Source organism: Notolepis coatsorum, assembly GCF_963971535.1.
Source record: "Notolepis coatsorum genome assembly, chromosome: 14".
NCBI lineage: Eukaryota > Metazoa > Chordata > Actinopteri > Aulopiformes > Paralepididae > Notolepis > Notolepis coatsorum.
The window spans coordinates 113,128,628-113,154,850 of record NC_140178.1 but is presented as its reverse complement, the minus strand read 5'-3'; the positions used below and the strand labels follow the sequence as shown (position 1 = coordinate 113,154,850).

The 26,223-nt window shown below is 43.2% G+C and overlaps 1 protein-coding gene across 1 annotated transcript in view; it reads right to left on the bottom strand.

The window, feature by feature from the left end:
• Window positions 1-26,223, bottom strand: part of LOC311240721 (uncharacterized protein) — a 61,697-nt gene that overhangs the window by 17,987 nt on the left and 17,487 nt on the right. Inside the window, exons 4-5 of the mRNA XM_084329295.1 lie at window positions 24,012-24,135; window positions 9,191-9,295 (exon numbers count right to left, since the gene is read on the bottom strand). Coding sequence (XP_084185421.1) covers window positions 9,191-9,295; window positions 24,012-24,135 — 229 coding nt within the window. The remainder of the gene's footprint in view (window positions 1-9,190; window positions 9,296-24,011; window positions 24,136-26,223) is intronic.

Genomic DNA, 26,223 nt, shown 5'->3' with positions numbered 1-26,223 from the left:
GAGAGGATTTTAGAGAAGCTGCCACCCGCCAGACAAGAGCGCTTCAGGCGGCAGAGAGACCACCGTGATCCTAACGGTCCCGAACCATCCCTCCTCGATCTAGCCGACTTCCTGGCGAGAGAAGTCAGCAGCTTACGACTGGATACGTTCGTGCGGAGCACACCAAGCTCCAGAGAGGGACCCAGGAGAATAAACGATGGAAGAAGATCGGTGACTGTCATGCACCAATCAGAATCAGTACCGAGCAGTAAGAACCACAGTACCCCCTCGAGAAAAGAGAAGTGGAAGATGGTGTGCCCCTACTGCGAGAAGGAACACTGGCTGTCACAATGTGACCTGTTCACAAAGATGAATGCAGAAGAAGTGAGTCAATGGATAAAGTCCAACAGGCGCTGTTACCGATGTGCGCGCAGTCACATGGCAGCCGAATGCCGCCTAAAGAAGAGGTGCAGTCGGTGTGACGGAGCCCATCTAGATGTACTACACGACAGTAACAGAAGAAGGCCTGCACCTGCACCATCGAACAGCACCAAGGCAAGTGTCATGTACATTGACCCCGCCAGCAGCAGCGGCGCCCAAGTGCTCTTAAAGGTAGTCCGTGTGACATTGAGCTACCAAGATAAAGTCATGGACACTTACGCCGTCCTTGATGACGGGTCAGAGAAGACCCTTCTGCTCGCGTCCGCTGCGGCCCAGCTGGGACTGCGGGGCAGCGAGAACCAAATGACGATTCGGACAATAAGAAGAGACTTAAAGACGATAAAGGGCGAGAATGTCTCCTTCACTATCGCAGCAAGCGGGCAGCCAGAGCGACGGTATAGGATTACAAATGCTTTCACCAGCCAAGAAATAGGACTATCGCAGTACACCTACCCCATCGCCAAGCTGATGGATAAATATGTGCACCTGCGTCAACTACCTATCCCGCTCATAGACGGCGCCACCCCGACCCTGCTGATAGGCTCCGACCATGCAGACCTCATCGTCCCGATTGACCGGGTCCATACAGGACCCCGAGGCTGTCCTGCAGCAGTCGAGACCCGCCTAGGGTGGACACTACAAGGCCCCCTCGCTAAATCTCTCAACCGAACAGCAGCCACTAGCTGCCTCCACTCCAGAGCGACAGAAGAAGACACCACTCTCCTGCAGCATGTCGAGAAGAAAATTGACTGGCGACGTCGTGCGCTGCTCCGCGCCTCCCTGATCAAAGACGGCTTTGATCTCCGGCAGCGGGCCAGCAGCGACCCCCCAGCATTGCGCAGCCTCTCCCCCGCAGACAAGGCTGCCAGCAGCAAGACCTGGATGGCGACCATCCCAGGAGAAGCCCAAGAAATGACACTAGGACTAGTCTGGCGCTTCAAAACAGACTCGCTCCACTATAGACACAAACCCCTGACCACGGAGCAGGGAAGGTCGACGGCGATACCGACCACCAGACGGAGTGTGTACAGAACACTCGCCAGACAATATGACCCGTTGGGATGTATTCTACCTTACACCACCAGGGCAAAGATGATTGTACGAGCACTATGGGACAAGGACCAGGGCTGGGACGACCCAATACCCGCACACCTTGCCTCCACATGGAGAGAGTGGGAGACGGAGCTCCGCTCACTCCCAGGCGTCAATATACGCCGCAGCTACTTCCCACCCACAGTGAGGCCAGAGACATGCAAGATGGATCTACACGTCTTCAGTGACGCCTCCGAAGTAGCCTATGGATCGGTGGCCTACTTGCGTGCCCAAGAGAAGGGAGGAGAGATACACACTGCTTTCATCCTGGCTCGCTCAAGAATAGCCCCACGAAAGCAACAATCTATCCCGCGTCTAGAGCTCTGCGCAGCCCTAGCAGGAGCGCATCTAGCCACGTTAATCCAACGTGAACTCACCATTCCGGTGCACAGAACAATCTTGTGGTCAGATTCCACGACAGTACTCACATGGATCAAGTCTGATTCATGCAGATACAAGGTCTTCGTGGGAGTCAGAGTCACCGAGATTCAAGAGTTAACAGAAGCAGCGAGCTGGCGGTATGTGGACACCAAACACAACCCAGCTGACGTCATCACCCGGGGAATGTCCCTAGATGACCTCACCCGTCGCAACATCTACAGTGACGGACCAGAATTCCTCAAGCTCCCGGAAGAAGAGTGGCCTACGCCCACCCCACGGGAAGCGAGTAAAGAGGAGGCTGAGAACAAGAAACCTATGTTCTGTGGACTGAGCACAGTCGCCTCCACAGACCCCAACATAGATGATTGCATTACCCTACAGAGTGCGCAGCTAAAGACATTCCTGTGGCACCACCCAGAGATTCAGTCCACTGCCGACATTTCAGCAGCTGACTACGAAGAAGCAGAACTTCTTCTACTACAACGAGCCCAGAGAGACTCGTTCCCCGATGAGCTAGACTGTCTACAGGGAGGAAAGCCCGTCCCATCAGACAGCAGACTGCTCCACCTGGCACCCGAGAGCGACGCCCATAATCTCATCAGAGTGGGTGGTCGTCTGCGGAGAACCCCCGATCTACCGGATGAGGTTAAGTACCTGATAGTCTTGAACAGCCGACACAAGGTCACAGAGCTGATCATAAAGAAATACGACGAGGATGTACACCACGCAGGAGCATGACCCACATTAGATGAATGGTATAAAACGTTGCCCACGTAATTATAACGCCCCCTCGCCCATCCGGTCAACATCAGATGACGTGTAGTAAATTCTAGAAGTACGTCCAGTTGAAATTTTTGATCTCGCACAGATTCCTACCAAACTGTATTTGATCATCAATATAATGCATTTGGGGCTATAAATCACGTTCTGGAGAAAGCTGCAGAAAGAGATGAAAACATACTTATACTTTAGACCATATTTTAGTATGAATATGTGAATGAAAAAGTTTAACGTTGCTACACCATGAACAATACATATAGGACATTGAATGGGCCCTAATAATGGCAATCTAGCAATAGAATTTAAAAAGTTATAGCCCTGCAAAGAAGGGGAACTTCTCCATGTTAAAGGGGAACTCCACTTTTTTGGAAATTAGCTTATTTAACATCTTCCCTGGAGTTAGACAAGAAGATGCATACCTTTTTTGTCTCTGTGCGTGCATTTTAGCTTTGGGAATAGACGCTCCGTTAGCATAGCTTAGCTTCATCACTGGAAGTGAGGCAGGACAGTAGCCTTACAGTGCCTTACAGTGTATTGCAAGGTCTGACATTGACCAAACTTGATATGCATGACCTTGGTGGGCTCTAGGTCAACTCCTGAAAAGGGGGTCAATGTCAGACTTTGCAATCAAAAGTTAGGGGGCTAATAACCCTTGCCATAATTTCAGTGCGCCCCCTAACTTTTGATTGCAAGGTCTGACATTGACCCCCTTTTCAGGAGTTGACCTAGAGCCCACCAAGGTCATGCATATCAAGTTTGGTCAATGTCAGACCTTGCAATACACTGTAAGGCACTGTAAGGCTACTGTCCTGCCTCACTTCCAGTGATGAAGCTAAGCTATGCTAACGGAGCGTCTATTCCCAAAGCTAAAATGCACGCACAGAGACAAAAAAGGTATGCATCTTCTTGTCTAACTCCAGGGAAGATGTTAAATAAGCTAATTTCCAAAAAAAGTGGAGTTCCCCTTTAAATAGAGCTGGCAAGGGATGGTATATCATGAATTTAACCTTGGGCAATCAAAGTGTTAAGTTGCTGGGGTTGTGCTTCCGCTTGAGAAACTATTTTTTCCTAAAGAAAAGGTTGTTTGGTCACTTATCATGTGTGCTTAGCAAGGTCTGTGGCCATTACATAATCGAGGACTTGTGTCTTCTCTCGTTATGAAAAACGGCGTTCCTCTGTAGTGAGTTGTTCAGGTTCCATGTTATGGATCTGTTTCAGGGAGTTGTCAGAGCCTCCTCCTCACGAAGCTCCTCCTCAGGGAGAAGGGCCTTCTGTGAGTTCGGACCCTCCTTCCCAGTGAGGGAGCCTCCTCCTCAGATTGTCAAGGTGAGTAGAACTTCAAAAAGGAGTTCTGCTCTATTGTCTGTGTATTCGATTCAATTCGATTATCGAGTGTGTATTGGTTCAGAGCCTCCTCCTCGGAGAGTCCTAACCCAAGTGTTACATAGTTCAATGTTGCAATATTTCTTTTCAATCAATACAGCTCGCGTGGGAAGTCTCTCTGGGGGTTCCCCCTCCTCTCCTTTTGGAGTAGGTGGACGGGGTATTGTTTAGGGTTTCCCTGACTCCTCGCCTTACAGGTCTGTTGTCATGGGTTTCCCCCCGTCATAGGGGTACGTCGCTCACCGTCCCCTCTTATGAAATGTGGTTGACGGGGTGGCGTTTCCCTCAGCCGCGTCGCATGGGACCCATGTCCGTATTCTTTTTTTCTTTTTTCTGAAAAAATGTAAAATTAAAAAAGCGGCTTCTTGTCTTTCCCCAGGCGGCTTGGAGGAACGGTATCTGGTGTCTTGTTAGACTATCCATTGATGTGTTTTGGGTCTCGACGCATACATAGTGCTGGCTCTGGGTGTTTCCGATAGGAATCACGCATGAGGCTAGTGCGCCTTGGTTGCTCGTTATTAAAACCAATCGTGTCAGCCTTCTCTGCCTCGACCCTTCTGGGTGGGTTTTTTTTGGTGGAGGCTTTGTCATGGTGCGCAACAATGCCAGCATACGCCCCTTCCGCCGGGGTGCTGTTTTTAGTTGACCCCTTTGGCGCCCGTCTCGTCCGCAGTGCTCCAGGCTCGGGTCTAACGCCTGCTGCCTGGTTTAAGGGATCGACCCCTCTGGGGTCGTCTCCCCGGTGCGCTGCCTGCTTCCGCTGTAGTATAGCCTTTTGAGTGCTTCAAGTTACGGCCATGCTGACTGCCTGTGTTGCAGGGTCAGTGTGCCAGGCGGCGTACTAGTGGGGGGAAGGGCCCGCTCTTGGAGGTGCCCTGTCCGAATACGCTGGGTGGCGCCCTCTTTTCATGTTTTGGATCAACACGCATATCTGCCCCTTCTCCTGGAGTAGGCATGTCGGCGTGGTTAGGGCACGGGACTGGTTCTGGTCACGCTGGTCCAGGTCAGTTAACCCGTTTGTCCGCCGGGGTGGCAGATCGGCTGTTCTGGTACCCTGAGGGACTTGGGCTTTTTTCCAGGGGGAAAAAGGCCGGGTCGGCCCGGGGCGTCGCAAGGTTAGGCGTTGTAGAGACCCTTGTTGGGTACTTTGTACCTGGCACTATCATGAGGGGCTGGTTCTCTTTTTCGCACCTCTCTCCCGCATGGCGGGGAGGGGGCTGTTGGCGTGGTCTTCTGGACCTCCTCTGGTAACCCTGTGTGCTTCCCGGGCCGCTGGGCCCGGTCCGAAGTAAAGTTTCGTTGATACCGTAGGCCTGGGATAACCCTTTTTTGAAAACTGAAACACTTGTACTGCGGTATAGCCAGTGTATGCAGGTGTGTTTGAGTTTTTTCTTGAGGGGTTATAGGAACAACCACCGTCGGTACCAAGAGGGTGGTTGATTCCCTGGTGTGTTGGAGCAGTGTCGACTCCCGGGTTACCCGGTTGAGTGTGCCCCTGCACATTCATGACGTCTGCCAATCATGTCAGCCTTCTCTGCCTCGACCCCTCTGGGTGGTTTTTTTTTAATGGAGGCTTCGTCATGGTGATCAACAACACCAGCGTCCGCCCCTTCCTCCGGGAGGGCTGTTCCAGCTGACTCCTTTGGCGCCTGTCTCGTCCGCAGTGCTCCAGGCTCAGGTTACAGCCTGTTGCCTGGTTTCCCCGGTACGCTGCCTGCTTCCGTTGGTTAACCTTTTGAGTGCTTACGGCCATGCTGACTGCCTGTTCTGCAGGGTCAGTATGCCAGGCGGTGTGCTATTGGGGGGAAAAGGGCCCGCTCTTGGAGGGGCCTTATCCGAATACGCTGGCGATGTGGGGGGCGGTGTCACCAAGTGACCACCTGGTGGGGTCTTGATGCCTGGCGTCATTCTCCGGGCCCCCCACATCCAGGGAATCCAGTCCCTTCAGTGGGTCTAGGTCTTCCTTCGCGCTCCGCTGCTACGGCCTTGCCACGGGGTTGGGTTTGCTCTTGACCCCGTGATTTTGGGGGCAGTAACGAGGTTCCATCGTTCGTTCCCGGGTGGCATGCGGGTTGTGCGTGTGTGTAGTCGTGGGGTCAAGCCACGGTCTGCTCACCCTGTGCGTTGGGTTGCTTGAGTGCCTCTTCGCACGGTTGGATCCGTCGCCCTCCCGTGAACCTCCAATAGGGGGGGTATCCTCCATTAGGGAGGGTCGGGGGGGCTCGGTCCTCCCCGGTCTGATGGTTGTGGGGGGCCTCAGCGGGGTACATTGGTCGAGCTATGGCTCCCGCTCAGCCCCTGTTGCAGAACAGGTGCTGAGCAATCCATTAACGTCATAGAACGGAAGGTTATGTATATAACCTAGTTCTATGAGTTAAATGGTGCGCTCAGCACCTGGGCGCCGCTGCGGCCCTTGATCTCGCCTTGTGGTGAAAGTTTGGGAAGGAGGCGAGTAGGTGACCACACACCTGCTTATGAAGGTAAGCGGAAGGGTGTGTGGTCAGACAGATGTTGGGATGTAAAGGTACATGGTGGAATTTTTTATTCAGTGCTCGTGCACGAAGTGAAGTACAGTGCAGAACAGGTGCTGAGCGCACCATTTAACTCATAGAACTAGGTTATATACATAACCTTCCGTTAACCTTTCACTACCACACTACAGAAGGTTAACCCTTTCACTACCACACTTCCACCACTTAACCGTCTGTAGTAAACACTACACCGTAAACAGGGGTGCAGTCGTAATATCAGAACTGCCTGGACGCCACGTGCGCGCATACATGTTCCCTGCCGTGCGCACAGAACAGATGATTATTATCCATAAATAGTAGGAAACATGTTTGTATAGGAAATTACTAGTTTTAGTTTAGTTTTTGTAAATATTGCCTTGAAATAGAGAAGCTGAAAAAGGTAGCAGGATGTAGCCTTCAATATATAAAGAAATTATATTGTCAACAGATATGGTTGAAAAACAAACAATGTTTTAAATGTAATTGTAGTTACAATTTCTTTAATTGAATTAATAACCTGTTCCACCCCAGGTGAAAATCTGCATAAAATGTATACCTAGGTAAATGGAATATTGCTCCACTTTTACAAGGGCTATTTGCATATTCTTGATATCTAGGTACATCTATGGACCTCAGTGAATGTATTCACAGTGTCAGAAATATTGTGTCTATTACTAGGCTTGCTTAAATTGTGATGAAACAAAGGAAAATATGAATTATGATTTTTCTTTGCATCTTTGACAGTGAATAACACCATGATAATAATGACCAAACTTAAAAAACTACCACTGACCTCGTTCAGTACCCTCTTGAGATCATGTGTACAAAGAATCTAAGGAAATTAATAAAGGGAAGATGATAAAACCGAAGGTTCTGTATATACAGTACTGAATTCTCCCATCCGGACCAATGCAATTTGAAATATTATTATAGAATATAGAATATTATGCTTATACATTACCTTATTATAGCCAATGCGCACATTTATATATATATATACATATACCGTAATTCCTCTAATAGTAACCCCGGCTTGTATTTGTTTCAACTGTAGCGGGTACCAGGCTTGTATTAGGAGGAGGCATGTATAAGAGAGAGGCCTATATTTCTAATTTTCAAACAGATCATAATGAATAAATCAACATTTTGTGTCAGTTTGAACCCAGTAAAATGTACTGGGTTCATTTATTGAAACCAAGTACTGTATGAAATAGTAAACAGTGCAATTACAGGTGGTCACTGGTCATTTCAACGTTTTCAAAGTGAAATCAAGTAACTAGCTCAGTATGCAGCTCAGTATATTAGTAACCCGGCTTGTATTAGGAGGTCGGCTTATAATTGCTTAGCTCAAGAGCGCACCCGGCCATTAATAGAGACCCGGCTTGTATTTGAATACCGGTTACTATTAGAGGAATTACGGTAGTATCTTTCAAATGCCAGAGTTCAATTTGGATTTAGTATCACCAGACATGCATAATAACAGATAATAATATCTACTGTAATCGACTGTACTTTTTTATTTCCTCCACAGTGTAACCGTTTTGAAACTAGTTTCAGATCTAATTGTTCCTACATGATAATAGTGAGGAGAAACTGACTGCGTTTCAATATTTGTCAAAAACGTTACCTTTTGTGGCTTATTCGCTTATCGCGAATCATAACAATTATTGATATGATTCATTCAGAATGCTGAACTTTGAACCACCATAGTATGTGACAGGAAGTGTAGATTGGAAAAATTCCAACGCTAGCCGACAGCTATGAATGTCCTCTACAAAATGGCCACAAAAGAACTACAATTCCCATGGTTCAAAATTTCCATGTCCCGCTTCGGGCTTGGATAGACGATCGCAAATATAAAACTTAAAACGATATAATGACACTTTGAACCTATTGCTAACCTATTGCCAACCTAACGTTTTACATTCTACATGCTTTTGTGACATGTTAGTGATGTTAATACTTGAAAACGTTTTATTTTAAAAACGCTAATTTGTTGCATCACTCATAAAAATATTAATATATGATCATAATGTCAAAAGGGGTCGGTACAGACCCTGTGGGGGGGGGGGGAACAGGTTTTAACTTAAACTAGAAAAGTAAATACAAACTAAATTAACAATGTAACTTAGTTTACAGAAGGACAGTTTCCTTCTGAAGCACAACTTAATGCCTCATCCTTCCAGTCGGGACCATTTGTCACATAGTGAGAGGTTCCACAGCTCAAGCAAACCCCCACAGGGCTTGTATTATGGTTTTGCATGTCTCGTTCTTTGTTATGTTATTGGTATCCTATTATTATGCAAAGTCTAGGTGATAGATAAGTGCCGGTACTTGTCGAACGGCGCGACGAGTCGCATTTTTGTGTGCGCGCGCGTGCACATCCGTGCGCATACTTCTGCTCAGAAAACTGCTTGGACGGCGTGGTACCGCGTGGGACCACCACTGCACCCCTGACGGTAAACACTAGACTAAAACAGACACATATTCTGATGTTCCAAAACGCTTACTTTCCCTAACAAGAATAAATAATTAAATAATACAAAAAAGTATAAGAACATACATATTTATATAGTAAAATACCAGATTGGGGCTTTAAATCCAAATGCGTGTGTGTGACTCACATGGCTGAAGGGATGATTTCTGTGGTGTCCTCATCCACCTCCTGCTGCAGAGACACAAGCTCCTGCTCGGAGTTCCTCAGGCTCTCTAGCTCCCCCTTCAGGAACCTGGGGGTACAGTTAAGGACCCAAACGCTCTTCCTACTCAGAACCCTTGCACCCTCTGTAGTCTGGAGAGATGTGGATTTCAGCCAGACGTCCACACAAACTCAAAATTGCATTTTCTCTCCCTCTCTCACATTCATCCCTTTCTCAAATTCTCTCTGCAGTTACCCAAAACTAAATCTATAATTATTAAACAAAAAAAGATGTATGCAAAAACTAAACTCAGCCATACTAAACTCAGCCATCCACCTACATCAACTATCAACATGAATACATACCAGGCTCATCCACTGACGGCAACTATCAACATGAATACATACCAGGCTCATCCACTGACATCAACTATCAACATGAATACATACCAGGCTCATCCACTGACATCAACTATCAACATGAATACATACCAGGCTCATCCACTGACATCAACTATCAACATGAATACATACCAGGCTCATCCACTGACATCAACTATCAACATGAATACATACCAGGCTCATCCACTGACATCAACTATCAACATGAATACATACCAGGCTCATCCACTGACATCAACTATCAACATGAATACATACCAGGCTCATCCACTGACATCAACTATCAACATGAATACATACCAGGCTCATCCACTGACATCCACTATCAACATGAATACATACCAGGCTCATCCACTGACATCAACTATCAACATGAATACATACCAGGCTCATCCACTGACATCAACTATCAACATGAATACATACCAGGCTCATCCACTGACATCAACTATCAACATGAATACATACCAGGCTCATCCACTGACATGTCTCCAACAGTAAACAAAGACAGGGCTCGACAGTGCGAGCTAAAAAATAGATGTGTACGAACCTGGACATTTATTTTACGAGCACAGTGTGAATTTATTAGAATCGGGACAGAGATTTGTAAAACTCTGGTGAAAAACACCATTAACCCTGGTGAAAATACACGTGGCACAAGCTAGCGCTGTCTTAAATACTTCGTTTGATGGGCATGGGATTCGAATATGAAAATAAAATTTGAATATAAAAAATGTTGTGCAAAATCAACTCTGCCTCTCTTTGTTAATTACAACAAGCAATGCGGTTTGTTATTTAAGATGAGGTCGAACTCGGCACTGACAGATTTGTGTTCATTGTGCTGCTTTTATAAAGCCTCAAATGACGGCTTACAATATTTCATGAAAGCAAAGTGTTTCGTTTGTCTAAGATTTAAAAAGGTTTATACAACAGCATGCACATTTCTCAATTCTGATTTCAATTCTGAAGTCAACTTACACGTGGGTATTTGTAATAACCCCACACGCTTGGTCCCAGGACCCGCCCACAACCGCATTACTATCAATGCGCCTTGCAAGTTTTTAGAAGTGAAAGCAAGATGGCGGACACACCGGACAGTAAACGTTACGAAAGGATATGGTGATAGGGTCATAAAGACTAAATGAAAAACGATTCTGTCACGGCGAATGTGTTAGTTTCTTAAACAATGTTGGATGATGTAATTGATGGGTCATGAGTCATTGTGGAACAAAATAAAAACCGCGCAAATTGATTGATTGATTGCTAATTTTATTACCGTCCGCCTTGTTTCCAACTGGTTAAGTTTAGGCACTCTTTCGAAGTCGCTCTCTTTCGAAGTTGGTTAAGGTTAGAGTTTGTCTTTAGAGCAGGGCGATAGACCACCAGCCCTGATTCCAAACGCTAACCTTAACCAACTTCGAAAGAGAGCGACTTCGAAAAGAGTGCCTAAACTTAACCAGTTGGAAACAAGGCGGACAGTAATAAAATTAGCAATCAATCAATTCAATAATCCACGCTCACTTAAAACAGCGCACCTCCCAGCTGCTTCTATAGAAAGTAGGTTTAAAAAATAATAATAAAAAATCCCCCCTATATAGGGCAAAGAAAAACTTTTTTTATTTGTTTTACCTACTTTCTATAGAAGCATCTAAGAATGAAGTTCTATAGAAAGTACAAAAGTCATGAGTCAAAACAAAAGAAAAGTTGGATGTCTAGTTGAAAGACAGTTGGATGTAGAGCTGCCGCGGTTACCGCGGTATCGCTGTTACATCACGCCCACCGCAGTGTTAAGCTGAATACCGCATCACCGCTGTTTTTTTATAATAATAATAATAAAGTACCCTGCTCTGTCGAGTTTCCAAGCGGGTAGAAGCATATCTATGGGTAGAAGTGGTACCAGAAAAGTCACGTGAAACACTGCAGACCACTGATTGGTCAGAAGAGAGACGCGTCACACGTTGGAGCGTCCTGCACAAAAGCAGAAAGCCGCCATCTTTACTGCCTCGCTAAGGATTCATTTCATTCAGGATTTGTTTGCAGCAGGAACAAGTGCAATAAACAAAAAAGGATGGATTCACTGTGTATTCTGCCTCATTTATTGATGAAACAAAACCGACATCAATCCAATTTACCACCGAGCGGAGAGTTTAGTGTCTAACGACCACCCCTAGGCATGGTCTAATTCTCACAACCCACTCCAGCGCGTGATGTAAGGCTTTATTAAACTTTACAGCACTGACAAAGTTGAACAAAGTGCTGTACAAGTCCCACAACTTAAAAAAAAAAAGTTAAAAAAAGAAAATGTATTTTTTTTTTTTTTTTTTTTTTTAAGCTTCGAATTAAAATCGAATCTCGGCCCCGAAGCGTCAAAAAAAAAAAAAATACGAAGGTCAGCCCTAGTGGATTGTTGAATTGCATCACTGTCACTCACACGTTATTGTGATATTGTAACTGGGTTTAAAATGTCTGATGAGATGCGCTGTTTTACGGATTTGATGACGTGACGTGACTTGATAAAATGAATGAGCAATTGCAAGCCTTTGACGTTTTGTAGAATGAATTTGAGAAGATGCATTTATCTGTTCAAGCACTGTTAAAATTAGCCTATAGATTATGCATTTAACTTGTCGGCGAGGCTATTGAGCCGTACTGTATTGTACCCATTCTGCAATCTGTTAATAAAGTTTTAAATCAATCAATCAATGCCGTTAGAAAATCAGGATTTCTGCGATCGACACTTGCTGTCTTTTCAGGTGAGGCGGCCGCGCGCAATTATCCTGAGTATCAAGTCTGGTTCGAATTAACGAGAGTGAATCAGCGTTCGAGGAACAGGGAAAGCCTGGATTCAAACGGGTTAATTTAATCTGGATAATGGGACTTTTGATCGACTTAGTTGAACCAGGTACGGGGAACAGGGCCCAGACTCATACTCCTACTCAGAACCCTTGCACCCTCTGTAGTCTGGAGAGATGTGGATTTCAGCCAGACGTCCACACAAACTCAAAATTGCATTTTCTCTCCCTCTCTCACATTCATCCCTTTCTCAAATTCTCTCTGCAGTTACCCAAAACTAAATCTATAATTATTAAACAAAAAAAGATGTATGCAAAAACTAAACTCAGCCATACTAAACTCAGCCATCCACCTACATCAACTATCAACATGAATACATACCAGGCTCATCCACTGACGTCAACTATCAACATGAATACATACCAGGCTCATCCACTGACATCAACTATCAACATGAATACATACCAGGCTCATCCACTGACATCAACTATCAACATGAATACATACCAGGCTCATCCACTGACATGTCTCCGACAGTAAACAAAGACAGGGCTCGACAGTGCGAGCTAAAAAATAGATGTGTGCGAACCTGGAAATTTATTTTACGAGCACAGTGTGAATTTATTAGAATTGGGACAGAGATTTGTAAAAGAAATATATATGAATAAATTTAATTTTAACCATACCCAACCCTGGTGAAAAACACCATCAACCCTGGTGAAAATAACACCAAACAACATGCGTTGTTATTGTTACGCCATTCACAAAGGGGTCACGTGGTGTAGTAGTAAAAGCCAGCAGGTTTCAGGTATGGAACGGTGAAGGGGGGGGGGAACGGGGAAGTCATATTTTGCTGACTGCACGCTACACAAGGTAAATCAACCTGTGATTCACTTTATTATGATACTACTATATCAGGGGTCAAACTCGCGGCCCGCGGGCCAATTGCGGCCCGAGGGATGATATTTTGCGGCCCCCTACTTGACATCAAAGTTTAGTGTTAATGCGGCGCGCAACTGTTTGCCGAGTCGTTGCGCGAGAGTTGGAAGTTTTATTTATTTTATCACTTGTAGGCTACCATAGCGCAGGCTCATGCCAGCAACGTTACGTTAGTGACTTGGTTGAAACGTGATTCCGGAGTGATATCAAGTAAAGTGGAAGGCAAATTCATCCTCGTTATCTCCTCTGACTGCGAGCAGTGCTCTGCATGTCCGGCTGCACTGCCACTGTCTGTCTGTGTCTGTGTATGGGTCTGGTCTAGGGATGCCCCGATCACATTTTTTGCCACCGATACCGATCACCGATCGTCGTGAGCCATATCGACCGATACCGATCCGATACCGATCGTTTTTGATTAAAAAAAATTTACAATTATTTTATATACATTTTTTTTTATACAATATATTATATAATTAGACTTGTACTTGTATTATCTGCGAGACATCGCCACCACGCAACAAGCTCCACTGTCTGTGTGTACTCTAGTAGCCTCCAGCTACGGCCAGGATTCTCCGGAGCTGCAGCTAGACCCTATACTCGAGTAGCCTGCAGCTACGGCCAGGATTCTCCGGAGCTGCAGCTAGACCCTATTGATCATATTCAACAACATGCCCTCAGCTTGAATACGCATCGAATGAGTGTTATAAAACATTGATATCAGGAGCTATCTATGGCTACTGCTGGCCGGCTATATAACGTTGATACAGCGCCTCTGTGAACTATTTAGTTCAGTGGGACATTTAGTTTTGAACAGTGAGCTGGCGTCAGCTAACATGAGCTAGCTGAGGTATCATACACGTCTCTACTAGACTTGCTGGAGCGTTTGTTGATGTCAGGAGCTATCGGTAGCTGGCCGGCTAGATACCATTCGGTTAGACAATGCCTCATCATGTATTGGACTGGAAGTGAATGGTTGACTGGGTCATTTTGTAACGGTAGCTAACGTTAGCTAAGGGAGACGCCGTCCTCCCGTCCCACTAGACTAGACTACTAGACCCGTGTTTACATGCGCGCGGGAGGGGCTGGAGGGAGGAGCAGACGCCGCACAGCTCCCGGTGTCTGAGACAGAACTCAGCGAGACGAGCGAGTGAGATCGGTTTTGACGATCGGCGAAAATAAAGCATTATCACCGATCACCGATCGCATATTTATACTGATTATCGGCCGATAACGATCGGTGGCCGATCGATCGGGGCATCCCTAGTCTGGTCCAATCACATTCAGCGTCCTGTCAGTGTTTTCCCCCCTCACCCACATTCTGCGAATCAGAGGCAGAGTAGGGCGGGTCTTAAACAGTCTGAGTCAGAGCAGAGTTGACAGCGCATCTACAGTAAACTCGCTCCCAGTTTTATCTCCATGAGATAAATGTAGCTACTAGCCTAGTTTCGCCAGCAGACAGCCAGCAGAAAAATATGGCATTTTCAAAGATGGTCAGTAAAAGAAAAGTCGACTGCAATTCAAAGGTGAATGGACTGAAAAATATGCGTTCATCCTGAGTCCCAGCACCAAACCAATGTGACTATATGCCAAGAAACGGTAGCTCTTGTGAAGGGTGGCAATTTGAAAATAATGTATGACTGAAGGGATGGAGACCATGTTTGAAGGCAAACAAAAGCAAATCCCCCTCAGATAGCACAGCAAACAGAATAACTGAAATACTGGCTGGTGATTTGATTAAACAGCTTTGTGATAGAATAAAAAAAAATGCACAGTGCATTTCCATAGCTGTGGATGAGTCCACTGACACCACTGAGAAGCCTATGTTCTGAAGAACCATTCATGTTCTGAAGAACTGTTCATGTTCTGAAATGTTATTGCTAAAGATTGAGAAGATTGGATCAGTTGTACTTTTTTTTGAATACTCGAAACCCTTTTTTTGTGGAATATTTAATGCGGCCCAGCCTCACCCAGACTCTACCTCCAGCGGCCCCCAGGTAAATTGAGTTTGAGACCCCTGTACTATATGAACTGTTTTAACATCAATAAAATAACCAAACGCGGTATCCTTGTGATTTCATGATTTCACTGGCAGGTATAATTATTTCCCCGATTTAGTCTCTCGGTGACTACATAAATGTTAGGACAGTCGCCATACACCTAGTGAAAAACACCCATCACCCCTGGTGAAAATACACGTGGCACAAGCTAGTGCTGTCTTAAATACTTCGTTCGATGGGCATGGGATTCGAATATGAAAATAAAATTAAAATATAAAAAAATGGTGTGCAAAATCAACTCTGCCTCTCTTTGTTAACTACAACAAGCAATGCTGTTTGTTATTTAAGATGAGGTCGGACTCGGCACTGACAGATTTGTGTTCATTGTGCTGCTTTTATAAAGCCTCAAATGACGGCTTACAATATTTCATGAAAGCAAAGTGTTTCGTTTGTCTAAGATTTAAAAAGGTTTAAACTTTACAGCACTGACAAAGTGCTGTACAAGTCGCACAACATAAACAAATATATTATAATAATAAAAATAATTAAAAAGTTTTATTTATAATTTATTTATTTTTTATCTCAAAGCTTCGAATTAAAATCGAATCTCGGCCCCGAAGCTTCGAATTCCCCCGAAGCGAAATAATTCAGCCCTAGCACAAGCGCATCTGCTTCCTGCTTCTGCTATGCAAGCTGCTTTTCACTGTCGCTCCGTGTTTTTCTACCTATCGCTACCTTAATGATTTATTATAGCCCTTTCAACTCTAAATACTCTGTATGTTAACTCCCAGTTCCATGGTACTTCTCCAGAACTGTGAATTTATTTATTTAGATTTATGACCGCAGTACTTCACCGAAAGGACGAGTAGCGAGATCTCTCCGTGGGAGGACAGGCGAAATGAAGAAGTCTCCGTCTTATCAGCTACACACAAAGGACTATGTCGGGCACTGAAGTCGAGGATATTTATGAAAGGCGAGAATACTTCATACTTCATTTTGAGTTTTAACGAGACGGAAGACGACAGTGGTTTTGGTTGTCTGAGTAATAGCACAGCTCCAGGGCAACGGAACTCCCCCGTGTAGGAGAGAGCGACGGAAGCTGCCCCGTTTAGGAGAGAGCGACAGACAGCTCTCCTGTATGTTATTTCATAAAGACCCCGGATGTGAAGTGAGTGACCCACCATCACCACCACCACCACCACCACCACCATCATCATCATCATCACCACCACCAGCTAAGTACCTAGCTTAGCTTCAGTTTAGCCTAACCTGAAAAGACAGGAAATAAGGGAATATGCCGGGACTCGGCTCTCCCACAGAATGTACTAATTGCTTGAAGATGCGTATGAAGATTGTAAAGCTGGAGGCTCGGGTTTCTACCCTGTACCAAATACAGCAGAATGAGCAATTCCTTGACTCTATGCTTGAAGCTACTACAAATATAGCCAACAATACCATGATTGAAACCTGGCCTATGCTAGCAGCTACAGAACAGCACCACCCAAAAGACGGTCCTTGGCACAACCAAGGAGCTAGACCAAAGCAGTGGATTACCATCAAGGAAAAAAAGAGAAAAAAACGAACCAGGACCTCACCCCCGGTACCGCCAAGAAATAGTTTCAACCTACTCTCAGAAACATGCATATCAACACCCAAAGCAAAGAGACATAGAAGCGTGGCTAACAACGCTAACGAAGCAAACAGCGGGCAAAACGGAGCTCACGCTAACGACGCTAATAGCAAGAATACCGGAGCTCACGCTAACACTAGCGAAGCAAACAGCTGGCATGCCGGAGCTCACGCTAATGCTAGCGAAGCTAACAGCCGGCACATCGGAGCACACGCTAACGACGAGGAAAACAGAGCCACTAGTGACACGGCTAGCAAACACGACCCAGACCGAGCGAACGGCTAACAGCGAAGAGACTATCATGCGCCGAGAACGTCGCGGTAGCCAACGCCGAAGGTACGGGACCAGCGTTAACATGCCGGCTATTGAGAAGGCTAACGAGGCTTCACCAAGGCCACAGGACTGTGGAAAGAACCGGCAGACTAGGCCTAGCCCAAAAACAAACGGCCCCAAAACTGTTGGAAAGAAAAATGCTAACCTCACACAGAAAATAGACTGTATACTGATTGGAGATTCCACAACAAGGTATGTGGAGATGGCAAACACAGAAAATATCTGTCTAGACAATACATCTGTCAAAGAGCTGGCCGAAAAACTTCCAACACTAATCAGACCGGGAATAAGAAAAATTGTCATTCACTCTGGATCGTTTGACATCCTGCGAAAGAAGACTGGCACAGAGACTTTGAAAGACGATTTCACACGTTTAATGAACACACTAGACCAGGGGTGGCCAACCCGCGGCTCGCGAGCCGCATGCGGCTCTTTGCCCGTCAATATGCGGCTCTTCCATCCATAAAAAAAATAAAAAAAAATAAAAAAAAAAAAAAAATTTACTTTTTTTTTTTACTTTTTTTTTTTTTTTTACTTTTTTTTTTTAATGTCACTCATTCCATAAGGACGTAGAATAAACATTTACAACTTTTTTTTAAATGGTCCATTTGCATGTTCTTGGTATCTGAATCTAGGGACATATATGGATCAGTGTCAGAAATAGTGTGTCTGTTACTAGGCTTGAGTAAATTGTAATGAACCAAAGGAGAATATCAATTCTATTTAAAAAAAAATTATCTTTGACTGTAAATAACACCATGCTAAAATTGACCAGACCTGAAAAATCTAAGCAAATGAATAAAGGGAAGATGATTAAACAGAAGGTTTTGTAGATACAGTACTGAATTCTGCCATATTTTTTATAATGTAAATTTCTCCACCATTTTTCATCATATTGCAACACCGTTTTTTGCAAGACGTTCACAGAAAGGTAGAGAAACTAACTGCGTTCTGTTTTATGGCAATAACGTTCAGGTTTGTGGGAGATCCCAAAAAATAAGAGAAATTAAAAAGTAAATCCAGAAGTCAGATGATTGACAGGGGCTGGTGTGAGCTGTAGGGTAGTTTTTCGAAATTTGAAAGCCCTGAGTCTCTTCCTTCAAAAGACTACACTCACTTTTGGCTGTGCCACTTCCTCCTGTCAATATGCGCCGGTTTCCGACTCAATGCCCTGAGATTTCTATAATCTTATAGTTAATTGGTAAACAAACATAATGCTGAAAATATACACTTTTACTGTATATCTCGGGCTTAAGAGGTTAACCCTGTGAGGCCCAAATTAAAAAGAAATTAGCAACTTCAGAGGCCAGAGGGTGGGACATATAAACACATTTACTATCAAATAGCATTGTGAGGCTGAACAACAGGGCCAATTGACTATACATGTGCTTAAAGGGGAACTATCTTATAAATGGCTTTTTTCAGTGTTTACCATTGTTTTTTAGCTATGTGGACTTATATTAATAGGATATATGTCTCTAATTCTCATATTGGCGAATTCTTCCAATTCTCCTCTCACAATATTCACCCTCACTGAACTGAGTCATCTGAAAATGTGCATATCTGTGATGTCAGAGATTTCTCAGCTGCATAATAATGTGGCAGTTGATGTGGCAGTTGGCACCAGGCCACACAGTGGTTGGAGCCCAGCCTCAAAACGGCTTAAGATCTTGAGGTAGAAAAATGCGGTTTTTAGTACTTGATTAGAAATACAAAACAATGCATTTTTTTTGAAAAAAATCTAGGTGTTCCATAGACTCACAGGAATTGTGTAAAAGTGCCCAAATAGTGAAAGAAATTGTAAAATAGTTCCCCTTTAACATTTTTTAAATAAACATTATTTTTTTAAATGGCTAAAAGTGATTTTGTAATTTTGCAACCGTGGGTCTCACAGGGTACTTTTAACCCTGTGAGGCCCAAATAAAAAAGACATTAGCAACTTCAGAGGCCAGAGGGTGAGACCTACAGTATAAACACATGAAGGGTGCCGTGACTGAAAAAAAAGGTTGAGAAACGCTGGTATATGGTGTGGCTCTTTGTGGTACCACAGTAATTTTTTTGTGGCTCTTAGTCTCTGACTGGTTGGCCACCCCTGCACTAGACAAACATCAGTCTGTGTACACAAACACTGATGTGTCCATCAGTGGACCAATTGCATGCTTTCGCAGAGGACAGGAAGCATTCAGTCGACTCCTAAATTTTAATTCATGGTTAGGGGCTGCATGTCTCGTACACGACCTGAAATTCATTGACAACTTCAATGTTTTCTGGAATAACCCAGAACGTTTTCAAAGAAATGGCTTCTTCCCAAATCGCTTAGGTTCAAAGCTCCTATCAGCAAACATGCGTCATGCCTTGATGGCCTCCAAGAATATTAAGCTCACACCAGCACGAGAGATAATCATGAAGGACACAATCTCACCACGGATTACAGCAGCACAAGACGTCCCGTCCCCCCCGTCCCCCCCCATATCACACAAGGCCATCTCGTCTGATCAAATGTCCCCGAAAGCACAGAACAGTCAGTACGGTACAGAATAGCACAATTGCCATGCCATCTCTCAAAACATACAAGTAATCCTAACCAGCCAATGGCATGGTGAAAAATATACACCATCAATGCGTTTACCTGCTATTAACCTCAGGGCCATCACGGTCAATCCAAAGCAGACCTCCTCTAAAGAAGTCCAACAAATAAAATTAGCTCTCCTAAATGTCAGATCACTGAATAATAAAACTTTCTTAGTAAATGATCTGATTAAAGAAAATAACTTAGATTGCATCTGCCTAGTAGAGACATGGCTAAATAATGACACAGCTACATCAATAATGATTGAAGCTTGTCCACCAGACTATAACTTTTTTCAAATACCCAGGAAAAATAAAAGGGGCGGAGGAGTTGCAGCAATCTTCTCCTCAAAACTCTTGTTTAGAATCACAGAACTAGGCGAGTTCATGTCAATGGAATATCTTGCCATTGAACTAAAAACAGAATCAACTATTATTGTCACAATATACCGCCCGCCTAGACACTCACCAGTATTTATACAGGAGCTCTCTGAACTGATCTCACTATGTGTTACCGGATATGATAAGGTGATCCTAAATGGAGACCTGAACATCCATTTTAATAAGAAAACAGACTCCAAAACTATGGAACTAAAAAATCTACTGGATAGCTTTGACCTAATACAGCATATAACAAATGCAACTCACCGGCTTGGGAATACACTAGACTTAGTTATAACAACAACTGGGCTAAGCATAACAAATATCTCAATAACTGAATTACCTCTCTCCGACCATCACTGTATATTTTTTGATACTCAAATAACCCTTACTAAAACAAAAAAAGAAATCATAGTTAAAAAGAGGCTCCTAAACGACAAAGCTGAATCAAAGTTCATTGATCTTATCAGACTACATGAACCTGCACACAATCATGACAGCTCTCTAAATGAAATGGTAGAAAATATCAATGATGCAATGTCATCTATATTAAATTCTGTCGCCCCATTAAAAACGAAAAAGAAGAAAACTAGAGCCTCGCCCTGGTTAAACTATAATACGGTCAACGAAGAAAAAAGGAAATGTCGTGCAGCGGAGCGAAAATGGAGAAAAACAAAAACCACCATATGCTGTGATATATACAAAGATGCTTTAACTGCTTATAATAAAACCATCCGCTTAGCAAGGAAAGATTACTTCTCTAAAATCATTACAGAAAATGCTGGAAACTCCAGAATCCTCTTTTCCACTATTAATGTACTACTCAACACTGCCCCTACACCTCCTCAGTCATCAACGGTTAAGTGTGAAGAACTTGCACTATTCTTTAACAACAAAATAACCTTGATCAGGGCCAGCATTACTCATGATGGAAATAAAGTTGATTGCGGCAAACCGTGCAATGTAACCATGAGAAGTTTCACATGCATCACATTAGATGTACTCTGCAAAACTGTCTCAGAATGTAACTCCTCCACCTCAGACATTGACCCTATACCTACAGCTTTCTTCAAACGGGTATTTAATAGTGTTTCAAGCCCTGTGCTAGATATCATAAACACTTCCCTTAGGACTGGTATTTTCCCGGATGCCTTTAAAACAGCAGTTGTAAAGCCATTACTAAAAAAACCTAACTTGGATAGTAATGAAATGGCAAATTATCGTCCAATATCCAACCTACCATTCATTAATAAAGTACTTGAAAAGATAGTTTCAGTTCAAATAAATTCCTTTCTTGAAGAAAACAACATCTTAGAAGAATTTCAGTCAGGATTCAGAAAATATCATAGCACTGAAACTGCCCTCACCAAAATAATCAGTGACCTCAGACTAAACTCTGACGAGAATAAGATCTCCATCCTTATCCTGTTAGATCTCAGTGCAGCATTTGATACAATCGATCACGATATTCTAATCGATCGTCTTGAAAACCATGTCGGTTTCTCAGACCATGTGCTAGGCTGGTTTAAAACATACATCAGAGGGAGGAAATTCTATGTTAAACTAGGAGATCACATGTCTGATATATACGACAACAACTATGGAGTTGCACAAGGGAGTTGCTTAGGTCCTTTACTCTTCTCCCTTTACATGTTACCGCTGGGTGATATCATCAGAGAACATAATGTATATTTCCATAGCTATGCGGATGATACACAACTGTACATATCTGCTGAACCAAATGATACAGCGATTAGCTCCATTACAGACTGCTTACTGGCAATAAATAAATGGATGAGTAAGAACTTCCTGAAACTAAACGAGAACAAAACTGAAATTCTAATTATCGGCTCCAAAACTAAAAAAGAAACATTAATAAAGAACCTGGGGGGACTAACCCCTTGGATCAAATCTGAGGTCACTAGTCTTGGGGTTGTCATAGATTCAGAACTGAACTTCAATTCTCATATTAGCAAAGTGACGAAAACATCGTTCTTCCATCTCAGAAATATAGCAAAAGTACGACCATTTATTAATCAGAACGATGCTGAGAAGCTAATTCATGCATTCATATCTAGCCGGCTAGACTACTGTAATGCACTTTTCACAGGTCTCCCTAAGAAAACCACAGAGAGGCTTCAGCTAATCCAAAACTCTGCAGCCAGACTGCTAACTAGAACCAAAAGGAGAGAGCACATTAGTCCAGTCTTAGCCGCTTTACACTGGCTTCCTGTAACATTTAGAATTGACTTTAAGGTCCTTCTCCTTACATACAAAGCTCTAAATGGACAGGGACCTAGCTACATCGCCAACACTCTAATAAATTACACACCAGCAAGAACACTGCGATCATCAACTGCTGGACTACTAGAGGCTCCCAGAAGCAGTCAAAAGAGGATCGGTAATGCAGCCTTTATCAACTATGCCCCAAAACTATGGAACAAACTACCCCAAAACATCAGGGAAGCCAACTCGCTAGACATCTTTAAAAGACAGCTTAAAACCTATCTCTTTGCTCAGGCATTTCACTGATAGATATCTGCTACCACCTAGTGGCAAGAGGAAACATCAGGGATATCCTGACACAACTTGTATTTATTCTTACCCTGCCTACTCTTTTACACTGCCTATCAAATTCATGTGTCGGTTATTGCACTTTTTACTTCTTACTGATGACTATTTTTAAACTGAATCATTTTAAACTATTCTTATTATTCGCTATGCTCGCTCATGCCTGTTTTTTTTTTTTTTTTTATGTCCGTCGGTTAGTGCACTTTTTAATTACTGAATAGAGAGCCTATTAGGATGCTAGATCCTAATGTGAAACACTATGCTGTAGTAGCATTGTACAACCAGGTTAACTGTGTCCTGGCTGTAGCATTAAACCAGGTTAACTGTGTCCTGGCTGTAGTAGCATTGTAGAACCAGGTTAACTGTGTCCTGGCTGTAGTAGAACCAGGTTAACTGTGTCCTGGCTGTTGTAGAACCAGGTTAACTGTGTCCTGGCTGTAGTAGTAGAACCAGGTTAACTGTGTCCTGGCTGTAGCATTGTAGAACCAGGTTAACTGTGTCCTGGCTGTAGTAGAACCAGGTTAACTGTGTCCTGGCTGTTGTAGAACCAGGTTAACTGTGTCCTGGCTGTAGTAGAACCAGGTTAACTGTGTCCTGGCTGTTAGTAGAACCAGGTTAACTGTGTCCTGGCTGTAGCAGTTTGGTTTGTTAGAACAGACTGTAATATTATGCTTATGGCAGATCAATCAGCATGGATTGTCTGTAAACTTTAATACATGGCAGTTTGGTTTGTTAGAACAGACTGTAATCTTCACTTGCTTATGGCAGATCAATCAGCATGGATTGTCTGTAAACTTTCACTTGCTTATGGCAGATCAATCAGCATGGATTGTCTGTAAACTTTATGCATTGTTGTCACTTGCCATATCTTGCTATGCTCGCTCATGCCTGTACTTTTTTATGTCCGTTCTATTTTATAATTTTTATTTTATTTTATTTTATTTTTATTTTACTATTTTTTAACTGAATCATTTTAAACTATTTTTACTATTTGTGTTACTGAAAACTATAAGCGGAGAGCCTATTGGGATGCTAGATCCTAATGTGAAACACTGTGATTCTACCTGTCTATCTTTTTATGCTCGCTTATGCCTGTATTTTTTACTGTTGTGAAGCACTTTGAACTGCAACCTCTGTATGAAAAGTGCTATACAAATAAAGTTATTATTATTATTATCATGCACACAGGATACTGGTGTTCTGCGTCCAGGATGTGGTTACTGGCGGTGTCCTTCTGGATCTGCTCCTCCAGCCTCCCCACCTCCTCCTGGAGGTCCAGCAGGCCCTGGCTCACCTTCTCTTCGGTCTGGGCAAAACCTGAGAGAGGAGGAGAGAGCACAAGGACCGGTGTTAAACCCTTTCACTGTGACAATACAGAAGGTTAGCCCTTTACTATCACACAACCGACGGCGATGCGATAGTAAAGGGTTAACCTTCAGTCGTGTGGCAGTGAAAGGGTTCAAAAAGGGCATACCTCAGCAGCTGCACCTTTGTTTACATCGTTAATTTGCGTCATATTTTTGTTGTATTTAGATTTCATTTGATTGATTACACCCCGTTTATTTTCCCGCACATTTTTATATTCAGATAGAGTTTTATATTTGCCTATATTTATCTCTTTCTTCTATTACCCTGCCCATACCTGTACCTCCCCTCCCCCGTTATGATGCCCAACAAGGGGATCAACTAAATAATATCTTATCCTAGAGAAAGACAAGACAGTGTCTGCATTGTGATTTAAAAAAAAAAAAAAAAAAATAATCTAGTGGAACACGTTAAAAAAAAGAAAAAAAAAGTCAATTGAATACAGTACTGTATTCAGGGTTCCCACACATTGAAAAATGGAATTCAAGGACTTTCAAGTACTTTTCCAAGCATTATCTTTCATTTAAAAAAGGATACAATTCACTTTTAACCCTTAGAAGTCTAACCTAAATAGCTCCTCCTCCTGAGAATTTCCCCCTTTTTTTTTGTTACATAATATAAAATTACAGATTCATACCTTCAAAATAAGCCATCAATTGTCAAATTTGAGACGATAGTTTTCAATCAATGTCCTATCAAACATTCTGGTAAAATCCTAACACCTTTTCAGTATAGGACTTTGAACTAGATCCAAGTTCATTCAGCTATCTGATGAGAGAACTACACTCCCAGAATTCAATGTGATCATTGTCACTAGCACCATTTCACACCTGAGCAAAGGCCCAGTCATTCCTTTGTTATTCCAGTGAATGGACCCAGCAGGAGGCCTAGCCTGTGTGTGTTTCTGTGTGTGTGTGTGTCTGTGTCTGTATCTACAGTACTGTACCATATCAAAAAAAAATAAGCAAACTAGACTAGATGTAAATGTAATGTGTAAATGTGTAAATGTAAATGTGTGTGTGTGTCTGTCTGTCTGTGTATGTGTGTGTGTGTATGTGTGTGTGTGTGTCTGTGAAACATGTCTTGTACTCATTTACCTCACTAAATACATACTAAATGTGTAACTGTAGATTTCAAGAGAGAGAGAGAGAGAGAGAGAGCGACATTTATAATAATTATATTATTAGTTTTTTTACACACACACACTAATAACATGATCATAACCAGAGAAAACAAGACCAAAGACAACTGGAATAGAATATCACACAAGGAAGGTGGCGCATGCATAGAAGCTGGTCTACTTTGGGGGAAAAGGCATTTTTCTATCACTAAATATGGAGTACTCCCCATTCAAAGAGATAGGGCACAGATCTTGTTCATCTTGTTAGTCCCTGTTATCAACAATGAAGCAGAGTGAACCATCTTCTCTCTAGACAGACTTTGGTAGTACCCTCTTGTAAGACCTTCTGGTGTATAAGATTTCAGACACACATCCAACTCCCAACATACTAACCGACATACTGTCATCCATGAAAGTGTAAGAATAGGACCTTTGAGGGAAGATGCCTCTCCTGTTTTGGGGTAATACGCCCCCCACAGACATCTAATGATTTTGAATAGACTAAGCCTAGCTAGTAGCTAATGTTAGATTTCTGAGAAAGTAAACTATCATCTAACAAAATAACACAATAGCTATGCTAAGAACTGTATTACATCGGTTTAAAAAGTATTATAATGATAAAACAATTGCTAGCACTATTATATTGCTATAGCATCGCAATAGCTTGAATTTCTTCACCTCCTGGGGTAAAAAAAGATAGTGAGAAGGCTTTTGATAAAACTGAACTCTTTTACATGATGCATTTAGCGAATGAGACAGTATTAGTTATTTTGTTAAGCTTGTTGATATATTACATTACAATATTTTACATTTCGTTCCATAATAGCAAAGCTGTAGTCTGATTTACCATCTAAATGTGTTTACTTAAGTGTACATATTATATGAATATTCAAATGATATATATTTTGAAAACACACACA